Source organism: Ambystoma mexicanum, chromosome 11 (assembly GCF_040938575.1).
Source record: "Ambystoma mexicanum isolate Mex_15411 chromosome 11, UKY_AmexF1_1, whole genome shotgun sequence".
NCBI classification, from domain to species: Eukaryota; Metazoa; Chordata; class Amphibia; order Caudata; family Ambystomatidae; genus Ambystoma; species Ambystoma mexicanum.
The window spans coordinates 1,094,576,236-1,094,589,194 of record NC_090934.1 but is presented as its reverse complement, the minus strand read 5'-3'; the positions used below and the strand labels follow the sequence as shown (position 1 = coordinate 1,094,589,194).

At 46.4% G+C, this 12,959-nt stretch overlaps 1 protein-coding gene across 3 annotated transcripts in view; it reads right to left on the bottom strand.

Annotated features, from left to right (window-relative positions):
- MINDY2 (MINDY lysine 48 deubiquitinase 2) overlaps positions 1-12,959 on the bottom strand; it is an 838,774-nt gene that overhangs the window by 253,113 nt on the left and 572,702 nt on the right. For all 3 annotated transcript variants that reach the window (XM_069624356.1, XM_069624357.1, XM_069624355.1), the window contains one exon: positions 3,931-4,073. In XM_069624356.1, the coding sequence (XP_069480457.1) occupies positions 3,931-4,073 (143 nt within the window). The remainder of the gene's footprint in view (positions 1-3,930; positions 4,074-12,959) is intronic.

Genomic DNA, 12,959 nt, shown 5'->3' with positions numbered 1-12,959 from the left:
GCTGCCTGATGAGGTTGCAGCCTGTACAACCAAGCTCTCAGGAGTAGGGTGTTTTGACAAATATTCAGGGTCAGAACTAGCCACCCTGTATTTTGTTGACAGTTTTTTATTTACTGCCGGGATAATTTCTGGCGTTTCCCAGTTTGTCAAAATCCTTCTCTGTAGAGCAGAGTGAAATGGAACCACAGGATCCTCCTGTGGGCCCTTGTCCAGTATGTCAGTGAGGTCATCCTGCTGAAAGGCAGGAGAAGGTGCAGACCAACCCATAAATTCTATGATTCTAGACATCAGAGCTCTATATGGAGTCTCCGCATGTTCTCCTGGGTCTGGTTTGATAAATTCTGCTTCAGGAGAAGTGTCCAAGCCACTAGCTTCCTGAAGTGCATCCTGAAGATTTTTTAATCTTCCTTCCTCAGAGGCGAAAGTCTCTGGCTCTGGTGATGTGGTCCTCTGTAAATCAATATCTTGGTCTGAATCCTCCCTTTCCTCAAAAATCGAGGTTAAAGGGGGATACATTGGTTTTTGGAATGGTATAAACCCCATTTCCAATGCAGAAGGAGCCATCATCACAGGCCTTGAAAACGTCGATGTCGTCGACACCGACGTGAAAGTACTCGAAGGCGCCGTGAAAAGCGTCGAGAAATGTGTACTAGGCCTCGAAGAACTCGAAAGGATCGGAGTCCTGCTCGAGAACGACGTCGACGTTCTCGGCGTCGAGTCGGAGGTCTTTTGTCTAACCGTTGGCTGTGGAGTAGCCGTGGTTCTTTCCTTCACCGGCGTCGATATCGGCGTCGACGTCGACTCGATCGACTGATGCGCCGATGAATCCTTCGACAACGGCGTCGATGGCGCCGACCTCTGTTTCGAAGGAGTTTTCGACGATGGCGTCGATGATGCTTTATCTCCCGATGGCTCGAGGCGCTTTCGGGTTGACTTTTCCGCCGGGTACTGCGACTCGCGGCGTTTAGATTTTTTGGGTTTTTTACCCGGGGTATCACCCTCAGCTGTCTTCGAGGGGGACGAGGCCGCTTTCTCGAAGACGCTTAGCATCTTTTTCCTGAATTCCTCCCACTCAGCTTGCGAGCTGCGTTTTGTGGGGCAATGAACTCTCTCAGGAGAACTCGACGAAGATGACGAAGGGGATCTCCTACGTCTCTTCTTCGAGTGTCTCGATGTCGACGAGTGGTGGGAGCCACTTCGTGATCTAGATCGAGAGTGTTTTTTATGGTGAGGAGACGAACGTCTCGACTCTACCGAAGAAGCTTTCGAGGAAGTTAAAGTTGACCTACCTCTCTCGAGCTTCCCCCTACGCTCCTTCAAGGCTTTCGCCGTCATGGAAAGGCATTCCTCACACTCCGAACTCTGGTGCGTGATTCCCAGACACCACAAACAGACCCTGTGAGGGTCCGTCAACGACATTTTCTTCCCGCAGTCTCGGCACTTTTTGAAACCGGACCGAGGGGTCGTCGGGTCGGAGGAGGATGCCATCGATATCGAGGTAAATAGTAGTTATTATATACGTTATCTTGACGAGAACTGAGCAACGGTGTTCCGAGGCACAACGAAGCGCGGAAAAACGGAACTGAGCAACGGACGCTGCGCGCGGCCTTTATAGGCAGGATGACGTCGACGTCGGCACGGAGGCCGTCGAGGGTCATCGACTCGGCGATCATCGACGCGCAGCGCCCTCTGGCGAAAAAATTTTCCGAGGCCAGCAAAGCTGAAGGATTTCTATCTAAGATAAGGAATACGTCGGAGGACACAATCCCTTCGAAGTGTGCTTACTTCGCTGCAGCTCCCATAGCCTGGAATGCTATTCCACAGGCGCTCAGAAAAATAAGTGTCATTGAAACTTTTAAAAAGAAATCGAAGACTTTGCTTTTCATTTAGTTTTATTATATCTAGGTCTTTGCAGGAATGTTTCATTTGTCTTTCTCAGCTTCTCAGGTTATGTTTTTTTGTCTGTTTTGCACCCATAAGCCTCCGGGTCCTAGGTGCGCGAGAAAATGTATAAAGTGAAAGCCAAAACTATTGGCATTGCAAATGCTCGTCTTTCCTCATCGTCAACAAATCTTTGTGAAACAGAGTTGGCCAACTTCCCTAGTCCCAATCTTCAGTTTTCTCCTCCCATCCTCATCTATCGGGAGGTGGCCCACTGAAATGTAGCCTCCTTTCCTCAGGTGTTCTTCTCTCCTAGGGCTTCTCTGGGGTTTAAGACCTCTGTCGGATAATTCTGCTCCCACTGGCATCACTGCTCCAGGCTCCTTTGGTTGTGTTTCTCTTATGGTTCCATAGACCCCAATTGGTTGGATTTTTGTAAAGGCCACATTGGTTTGCTTAGGCGGCTCGCCTAGTGATTTTAATTGCTTATTTTTGCTGCTCCCAACAGGTCTGTCTCTAACATGTAGCATCCAAGTCTTTTGTGATGCTTGTGGAGCAAAACTTTCCCAGCTTAGCCTTCGGTTAGGGTCTGCAGTATCTCTGTGAGAGCACATTTTATCACCTCCGTTCCTTGTCGTCCTCGGTTCTTTTCTGCCCCTCACGGGCCTAGGGCTGGGTCAATTGGCCTTGGAAATAAGACTCAGCACTCATATCTACTTTTAGGTTAGAGTAATTTGTCACACAGTGTAATGTGCTCCTGAGTCAATCCTGTGTACCTCTACTTCTTAAACCAGCTCATTCCTGCAGGCACTAAAAATATACAACTTCCTTCCTCTTGTAGGGCCGTCTGCTATTTGCTTTGTGGGAACAATGCCACACCAATAGTACTGCCTTGAGCGCACATATCAGTCCTTTATTTCGACTGGTCCTTTCTTCCCTATGCGGTTTCTCAATGCTCACCTTGGGAAAAGCTCTGCTTCTCCACCCTCTCCCAACACTTTTATATGCTGCTTCCCCTACACTTTGTGCTATCATGGTAATTTCTGCTAATAAGGGGTTCTTACTCTAAAGTATCTTTTCTGGCATTTTCGCCGGATGGCAGCTCACTATTATCGAGAACTTTAAGCAAGATGTCCAGGGTGCTGACCAAATTACCCACATCCCTGGTGGCTGCTACATAATCACCAATCAACTGTTCTTCTTAGGACAAACATCTGTGCAAGTTTCTTCATTGCTTCACAATATTTATCTTCCATGTCTGTTTCACCTTTATCAAGAACTGCAGGCAACGTTTAAAACACTGTGCCCATCCATGCTCAATACATTTATAAGTAGAGCTCTCCATCTACTTTCTGGCGCATCTTGCATTGTGAAGACTTCCACACATATTTGAAAAGTCTGGTTCTACTGATGCCTGGAAACTAAAGGTGTCCCTTAAGGGCGCATTAATGCAGGTTGGGCATTTTTTTGTTGCACTGATTATTTTCTTTGCGCTGTTGACTCTCACCACTTTAAATTTCACTGGGCTGTTGGACTTGAGAATCCCACTGTTTTCACCAATGTGGGGTTGGTAAATAATGCACAGTAAGCCAGTACGCATTTACCATAGCAAGTTGATCTTATTGCAGAGAACAGCATGAGGGCAAAGGGGAGCTCGGAAACTCTTGCATTCATCTTGCTCACTGCGCAGCCACATTCTTCCCTCATTTCCTCCTTCAACATCTCACTATGTCAAATAGGAGTACAAATATTGCAACAAAAGAACAGCAAGATGTCAGTTTAATGTGATAGTGCACTTAAAGTGCACATACATAAGCAGAAGTGAATGCCAATTGGCTACAAATCGAACAGGACAATGACAGGATAGCATAAGCAAAAGATGTTAGTCTTGCTTCAGAATTGGAGCTGCAATGAATCGTTTGGAGGTTGCACATCTACAGCTGAAGAGACATTCACAATTAACATGTGCCATCATAACAATACAAGTATTCTAGGAGGAGGTTTACATCGATAACTAATTAAGATTGATAAATTGGTTGTAGATGTTACCTTATTTTTGGTCATAGTGCTAAAATGATTGTTCCTGAAGAATACACAAAGTTCTCCTTCTGCAACAGATGACGTGAGTTCACACAATCCATGGTATGTAAGCTGTGTTGCTGTTGCATAAAGAAACTGTTCAGCCACAATCCCTATATGAAAGTAAAGAGAATTAAATGGAAAACATTCTTGGTGTGAGTTTAAGACAATGGAACTTATATAGAGTATTAACGGGCGCCAAAACATCTGTACCAAAATACTTCACAAATACCTATGTTAAAATTGTATTTTGTTGCATGTTTATTGGAACTACAACAAAAGGATACAGTGATTCCCATACAACAGAGGAACACAAAGCGTTGGCCCTTCCTCTCCATGTCTGTACTTTCCTGTCTGAGCTCCTCATGAATGTCCTCATTTTCTTTTCTACTGGGGAATACTGCTTTTGTGTCCTAATTTATATATTCGTATATAAAGCAGAACATCTGTTAGTTTGTTCCTTATACAATTCCACACCATTACCCCAATCTGCACCAAATCTTGCATAGTTAACTCTTAGTACCCTTCGGACATTACTGGCTACATGACATTTGGACATCCCACCCCTTTCCCTGGATTTCAGCCACTTCACAGGAGACTGTTGCCTGAACTCAGCGAAACATCAACATGGTCGTAGAAGAACCGGACAACACTCGTTTTGCGAGGAACAACACTCAAAGGTTGAAAACGTTTCAAGGCCTTAGGATGCACCATTTCCAAGATATTTGCACCGCAACACACTGCACCGTGCCAGGGTGCGGCACCAGTGGGGAGAGCACACAGAAGGTCCCAGTACGCTGGAGCATGCCGACTCTTGCCTCCCTCCACGTCTGCTCCAGGTATGTCAGCCAGCCACACAGGCCCATTATCACTACAGTTTACTTCAGAGTGCAAAGCACATCAAGAGATAAGCGACTCGTAATAGCGACCTACAGCATCATTGATGTTCAACAACTGACGAGTGTTATGTCCGTCTTCAGAACCTGTGTGGGGTACGGGTACTTTTTGCTAGTGAAGCAATATATCCTAGCATTAACTACACTGGTTGCCTCACACTATTGCCTCTCCTAAAAAAAGACGTTGTCCTTGCCTGTAATGGAACACAGCAGTGTCCCCCCCCCCCAATGTCCCAGAAAAGATTATTTGGCTCCCCAGGATACCATCAGTTTTTACCTGGCTTGAACAGGCAAGCTTGAATTACCTTCAAGGAAATGCTTCTTCAGTTCAAAAAGTGTTATTGTATTTTCAACAGAGATAACAGTAGACATTACATATCCAATGGCAAGGCCCTCAGAGAGGGAGACAATATGTCAAAGTTAAAGGTCAAAGTAAGAAACAGCCACAATATACTAAAAAAAAAAATCATAGAATATTAGAAAAAAGAACACATTAACGAATAATCAGTTGAACAGAGAGAGGCTCTATTACATAGTATCAGTTAAGTCAATCAAAATAAATTTAATACAGAAAAAGTGTGGTGTTAATTAAAAAAACATTCAAGATACTTTATATATGTGCGGGCGTGCCCCAGTGCATACCAGAAAAGAAGGTAGAAGTAAATCTCAGACTGTAATGTTACTACTGAAAAGAGGCTGGGAGACAGGTGAGAGGAAAGAAAGAAGGAAAGAAGGGGTAGAAAGGAAGGGAGGAAGAGGGAACCCAGCCTATGTGAACTACAATAAGGTTCAGCTACTGTTCCTAGGAAATGCTTCTCGACTCCCATGAGCATTTGCCTTTTCTTCATCTTTTATGGGCTGATCTGGTAACAGGTGTAGTCTCCGTTTTCTAGAATTCTAACAATCCCTTGTTTCTTTGGCCACTGCCAGGATGCTGTATTTTCTGTGTCAAAGAAGAACTGTTGAGGTCAGACCGCCTAGCTCTTTCTGGTCATCTTTGTCTGCCTGCAATTTGACTCTTGAACCTGTTGACATAGTAGTTGTCCTCTCATTTAGATCCAAAAGCTTAGGGATGCACAGTTAGAAAAACATTTGGGACTTCGACCTCGGCAATCAATGGGAAGCCAAATGGCCCTTATTTGGTTTCCTCTGATCCAAATTTGAAGATATTCCAACCAGTTGGTTAGGACCTTATTTTCCGCTAGTGCTTGATCAGGTGTTAACGCATGCATCGCGGGTGGCATTGGCCATTAACGGCCTGCCAACCTGAGCCAAACCGAGGACTCTAGGCAGATAATGGATAAGCCTGTGAATGAACAGTGGTGTTAAGAGGATTAGCACACCAGGGTGCTGATGGATGTTTTATTAACGGGGATGTGGTTTTGTGCTGTGCGTTCAAGTCTATTCAGCATAAATAATAAGGTAGCCGCAAGATGGGTGCCACGAAAATAGCAAAGGGCCTTTTGTATAGTTCCTCCTACTGTGGCGTGAGCCGGCTGACATGGAGGAGGCGAAAGGCAAGTAAGCAGGGAGGGGTCTGGAGTGGAGTGGGCCATTCTTGAGGGTTTGGAGGTGGAATCCTGCGGAGAAGGTGAGATTGGGCAGAGGTTGCAGTGAGCAAGGTAAGGCATGGGCGAGGGTGGGGAGACCGTACATGGTGGATGGGAAGAGATGCCGGCAGGCCACTGCTGAACGCAGGCTTTCACCAGGGATTCACATCCACGTTCCATGCAAGCTGACTAGCCAAGTGCCTGTCCCCATGTGCTAATGTACTTTCTTGTCCAGAGTAGTCACTGTTTGCATGGTATGTATCCACTGTATGAGTTCCTTAACTTTACTCTCCATAATAGTGGACTATCCTTTCTTTTAACTTACCAAATTTATTTTCCAGATTGGAAATGAAGGACACTATTTGACTGAAGAATCAAGTAATGGATCAAAAGGCGGAGGCCTCCCAATCTGGTTGTCACCGTTTGTGTGCACTCACCTCGAGGTAAAAGTTAGCTTTCCTCCCCTTTTGCCTTGTTTCTGATTTCTGTGGCACCCTGGCTACTCTTCTTTTTCTCCTGCAAACTTCAGCTTCTCTCCTTTGCTCAGTAACAGAAAACACCCAGTTGCCCTCAGTGTTTAGTTGTTTCAATGTTTATTCACTGTTGTGTACAGAGTAGCCATAGGTGGTGTGCTACAGCACAGTGTACAAGCATCATACTGTACGTTTTAAGAGTGCAGAAGTAAGGCTCGGAGACAAAGGTGGCATAGTTTTGGTTATAAACTTTTATTAACCAGTACGAGGGTTGGGAAAACGGCCTCTGTCGCTAAAGCTAAGAGGGTTTACCCTGCCGCAAAGGAAAATGTCAGGATGTCAAAGAAATAGTCACCGTCATGTCCCAAAAACCCAACTTCTGACCCTAACACTAGTAACAAATCTAATGTGCAAGGGTGCCATTTTCCAAACTAAAGTGGTAATGGCAGTTCAACAGAAAAGTTTTCAATGTCTTCGGTGGTCAAAATGACAAATTAAATGTTCCAAAATGTATTGCTCCAAGGATTAGGGGCTAGCTCCTTTCCCCCGGATGCCTTCTGGTGGTACTTTAGGAGCTTGTCTCCTCCTTATGTAGCTTCTTTTCCTTTTCTATTCACCTTGGGTCCCAGACTCTATATCTTTTGAATGAACTTCACTGTATTATTAGATTTTGATATGAACGAGAGTCCCAGACTCGCAATACTGTATTATACCAGCTTGGTATCCTCTTCTGCCAAGCGTGTGTTTTCTTCTGATCTGTCTTGTTTTCAGGGTCCCAGACCCTCTTATTCTGTGATTCTCATGTGGGTGCGGGTCCCAGACTTGCAAAGTGCGGTAGTTATAACTTGGTTTACTCTCCTGCCAAACATATGCTTCCTTCAGTACAGTCTGTTCCTCTCAAGGTCCCAGAGCCGCTCTACTCTCATATGGGTGCAGGTCCCAGACTCGCAATGCGTTGATGCAATAGCTTGGTTTACTCCCTTGCCAAGCATATGCTTCTTTCTATACTGTCTCTATTTCTATCAGGGTCTAAGACCCTCTTATTCTCTGGCTTTCATATGGGTGTAGGTCCCAGACTCGCTTATCTCGTATTCTTCAGTTGGTCCCGATTCCTCCTGGACCTCTAGCACCTCTCGGTCAGCCTGCTGTGAAGGTGCAGAAGTACGAGTCTGACACAGTGGTGGCATGTTTGTTGGCAAACACTTCTTTGTAAAAGTAAAAGAAAAGGAAAACCTATCTTGCCCTTTCTATGAGGGGTTGCCCTACCTCAACAAAAATACTAAGGACTCTGTCAGGATGTCCTGTAAAATAAAAGTGCCCAGCGTTCTCTTCAAACCCATTTACGTTCCTTACGTCCCTCACCTGGGTCTTTCCTAGATTCCTGTTCCTCCTGGTCATTCCCCCATGGACAAAGTATCACTGCCGACCCTGCAGTGGTGAAGCCCGCAGCAGGGTAAGGGTGCAGTGTTTGGCAGCATGGGGACCCTTCCTGGGTCTTTCCTCGATTCCTGTTCCTAGATATCACAGGAAGTATGTTACCGTCCGGAAAGGAACATCACAAGCAGTGTCACAGATATCAATAAGGCCTATGACCTGGACGGTATGATTGTTATTCTACTGTCCCCATCTGGGTTCATGAGTCCCCTGTTACCACCCTGGTACACTTGCTAGCATAACCACGATACCCAGGATAAAATATGCTGGCGACCCCCAAAAAGGAGGCCGCAAGGGAGGATGCCACCCCGGCTGCACCCGCAAGCAATTGTATTGCCCCAAACTCCATCTCGGCAATCCCTAGACCACACTTTGCTTCCCCCCCCGTGCAAACAACCAGGATACTGCCTCTTCATCAACTCCTGCCCCCCCTCCCAAGAGGAAGTGGGAAGAGTGATCATTGACCCTTTGTTACCAAAATTTCCTCTGGCTCTTCCAGTAGTGCCTGGAGTGAGCTCCCGTCATCTTGCTCAGGAGCCAGCTCTTTTCTTCGCCCAACCCCATTCAGGGCCCCGAAACGCCTGCAACACGCAACTAGCTTGGGTGTTAGGACAGCCACTGATACATCCACCAGAGACAACTGTTCTACCAGAGGGTGCAGGTGCAACCAAGCACATGCTGAGTTGGTAATAATTAAGAAAATGCTTGCAGCCCTGATAGAGGCGCTAGAGAGGGGGCTTGAATGGGGAGGCGGGAGTCTTCTATTGCTGGTGAGGGTCATTTCAATTAACCCATGGAATGCCCCACTGCACAGATGACCCCGAGCCTAGTGCATACCGTCGTGAACTATGACCGCCACAACTCCGATCCTGGGAAACAAAGTCTTGCCAAAACACCAAAGCCACCTGTGATAACATCACTAAGTCTGGGGTGCCTAAAGGGGTGCTTAAATCTAAGACAAAGTCCACTGCCCTGGTGGATTACGCATCAAGTTAGGCGGCTAGAAAACGCAACACTCTAGGGGCAACCAGAGGTCAAGCCACATGGCAAAGCAGGGGCTGGAGTAAGCCCAATTTCCAAAGAATGCCCAATCTGCTACAATTTATCTCCATGGGGTACTGAACCCCACGATGAACAAATTAGAACCAAGAGCTGCCCTGTTAAACAGAAGCCTGCACTGGCTGCGGACGGTCGGAGGCTGTGACTTCGTCTCCAGGGAAACCATGGCGGGATGCTGCAGAATCCCAAGCAAAGGCCAGAACGCCAACGACACTGTTGAATTTAATTTTTGGGACTGGAGAGTGGCTGAAGCGGTCTGAGGAAGAAATGGGGGGGGGGTGGGGTCAGTCGCCCAAGAGTGGGATCCTTATCAGCCTGTACCCCTGCACTGGTCTAGATGGCCAAACTAGGCAAACTCTTACCCCTAACTGGCGCAAACCCTACAACCTTGGGAGGGGGCTCAGCAGGGTTAAGCGCGGTTGGGCCCTTGGTGCAGGAGTTACCTTGAAAGGGGCTGGGCTCTCTTGATGGCCTCTTTCTCCCTTTATCTTGCGATTTCTGTTGTATAGTAGCATGTTTGGTTCATTTGTAAATTCTGATAGGATGTACTTTGATGGCCTTATGGTCCAAAAAAGTTAATTATTTTGGATTGATTCTTTAACTTAAAAGTTCTTGCTCTTTAACTGTTCTTCCAAACTTATACCACACACTGTTCTCAAATGCCAGAGGGGAGTCCCTTCCCCCTGCACTCTAACTTGCAAATTTGACTGTAGATTTCCAAAAACACAAAACACAGTTCCAAAGTATTCCCTGTTCCTTCTCCAGTGCACAACTGTCACTTCAAGTCTGGTTCACTATCCTGCCAGACTTGACTGTAGATCTTAGAATTCCCGAAAACATCTCTTTTCCATGCACTGGGTGCTCAACCGCTTGGTTTGGCTCTGTACACCTCTTTCTTTCTTATATGGTTCTCAGACCCTTCAGGGCTGATCAGGACTTCCCTGACACTCTGCAGTTTGTTTCTCTTCTTTGTGGGTCCCAGACCCCTTTGTATTACCTTGGGACCTCCCCGACTTGTTTTGGGCCTCAGCCCCGTAACTCTGTGCTTCTTCGGGTTTGTGTGGGTCCTTGACTCCCCCCCCCCCCGCTCTCCTGTGTACTGCTTTGGTGGGCTTCGCCTGACTTCATGTGGTTCCCAGACCCTGTTACTCTGTTCTAGCGGGGCCTCCCCAACTTCATATGGGTCCCAGACCCTGGTGTGTTGCTTCTGTCGGACCACTGTCCCCATTTAACTTAATGGGGGAAGTGAGTGTACTCTCCTGCCAGGTACTGTTCCATATAGAAATTAAGTTACTCACTTTAGTGACTACTTGGTCCCCTTTCCTCCATACTGCATGGGCATCCCTCAGTAGGGACGGGAGACAGAACCTTTTTCACCAGAAAAAAAACCTTGTTCCCCTTTAAATTTTGAGGTGCGCTGGGTGCGGCCCAGGGAGCATGCCCTGACTATGCCCCCTGGCGCCACACCTCAGTCCCCATTGACGCATCGACAATATTTAACATTGCCTAATGACACCAGTATTATTAGGGGGGGGATGGTGGGAGGCATGGAGGAAAGGGGACTAAGGACTAACAGTACGTTAGTCACTACAGTGAGTAACTTATAATCACTCTTATGTCCCGTCCCCTTTCCTCCATACTGCATGGGCGATTACAACAGAAGAACAAGTTACTTACCAACTGTAACGTTCTTTCGACTGGATGTTCCTCCCACGTATTCCTCATCTTGTGATAAATCGTTACTTCCAGCTTCGGCTTTGCTGCTTCGGAAAAAAAAATTCTCGTCAGAGGGCGCGGTGCTCGAGGTCGTGGCGTCGATTGTCCCTCGACGTACTCCGTACTCTGTCGACGTCACCGATGGTATAAATAGCTCGAGCCGCGCCCGTTGCTTCAGTTCTGTTTTTTCGATGAAATATATATATAGGAGGAACACCCAGGCGTGTCCCATGACCGATGCATTCTACGCAAGAGGAAAGTGTAAGAAAACGTAAACTGTACTGTGGGGTAGGATGGGAGGGTCGATGAGGAATGCTTGGGAGGAACATCCAGTCGAAAGAACATTACAGTTGGTAAGTAACTTGTTCTTCGAATGGATTGTGTCCTCCCACGTATTCCTCATCTTGTGATAGGCTCCCATAGCAGTATCAATTTTTTGGAGGTGGGAGTACTAATTTCAGTTTTTGTGGACAGAATGCAGAACTGCCTTTGCAAATAAACCCTCATTAGAGGAGGCAGTGTCCAAACAATGTTTAACAAAAGTATGCATTGTTTTCCAGGTTGCAGCTGCACAAATATCTGCTGCCGGTACTCCCCTCTTTAGAGCCACAGAAGTAGCCATTCCCCTTGTAGAATGGGCACGAAGCCCATCTGGTGGTTCCTTTCCCGCTAATCTGTAGCATTCAACTATGGCTAATATGATCCAGCAGGAAATGGTCTGTTTTGTTACAGATAAGCCTAATTTATGACCAGTATAACTCACAAACAGTTGGTCATCTTGTCTCAATTTAGCCATCCTTGAGATGTAAAAACTAAGAGCCCTCTTCGGATCTAATCTGTGTAATCTCTCCTCTTCTTTGCCCAGATGAGGAGGAGGATAAAAAGTTGGCAGTACTATTTTTTGTGACAAATGGAAGTCCGAGACTACTTTTGGCAAGAAAGGTTTAACTTTAAGGACTACCTTATCTTTATAAAAAATAGTATATGGTGGTTTGCATGAGAGAGCCTGAAGTTCGCTAACCCTGCGGGCTGATGATAGGGCCACAAGGAGGACAGTTTTTAGAGTCAAAAGCCTCAATGGACATGAGTGCAGAGGCTCAAAAGGTATGCAAGTCAAGAATTTTAATACTAAATTTAAGTCCCAAGTTGGTACATGAAAAGGTACTGGAGGGTATACATTAGTAAGCCCCTTTAAGAATTGAATTATTAACGGTATTTTGAAATATGAAAACTCTTCCGAGGAGCGCTCGAAAATGGACAGCGCAGCAAGGTACCCTTTGATTGTTCCTATCTGGAGCCCCAGATTAGCTAGATGAAGTAGAAAAGAGAGTACCATTGGGGTGCTACCCTGAAAAGGGTCCACATCCTTGTCTTTGCACCAGTTACTAAACCTGTTCCAGCGACATCGGTACAAAGACTTTGTTGCTGGTCTTCTGGCCGAATGCATGATTTCCATTACGTCATCCGGAAGATCCCAATCCTTGTATCTCAACCTCTCAGAAACCATGCGTGAAGGTTGAGTGTCTTGACCTCTGGATGGAGAATCCGACCTTTCTCTTGCGAGAGAAGATCCTCTCTTTGCGGAAGACGTCTTGGAGGGCAGATGGACATGTCTAGAAGGTCCGGGTACCACGTTCTACTGGCCCAATCCGTGGCAATTAGGATCAGGGTTTTCCTGAACTTTCTCAACCTCCTGATTACTTGAGGAATCGCGGGTACTGGGGGAAACGCATACAGCAGTGGAAACTTCCACTCCACTACGAATGCGTCTTCCAGAGCTCCTCTTTGAGGAAATTCCCTTGAGCAGTACTGATCGCACTTCCGGTTGATCGCGGTGGCAAACAGATCCACTTGAGGGGTTCCCCAAAGGG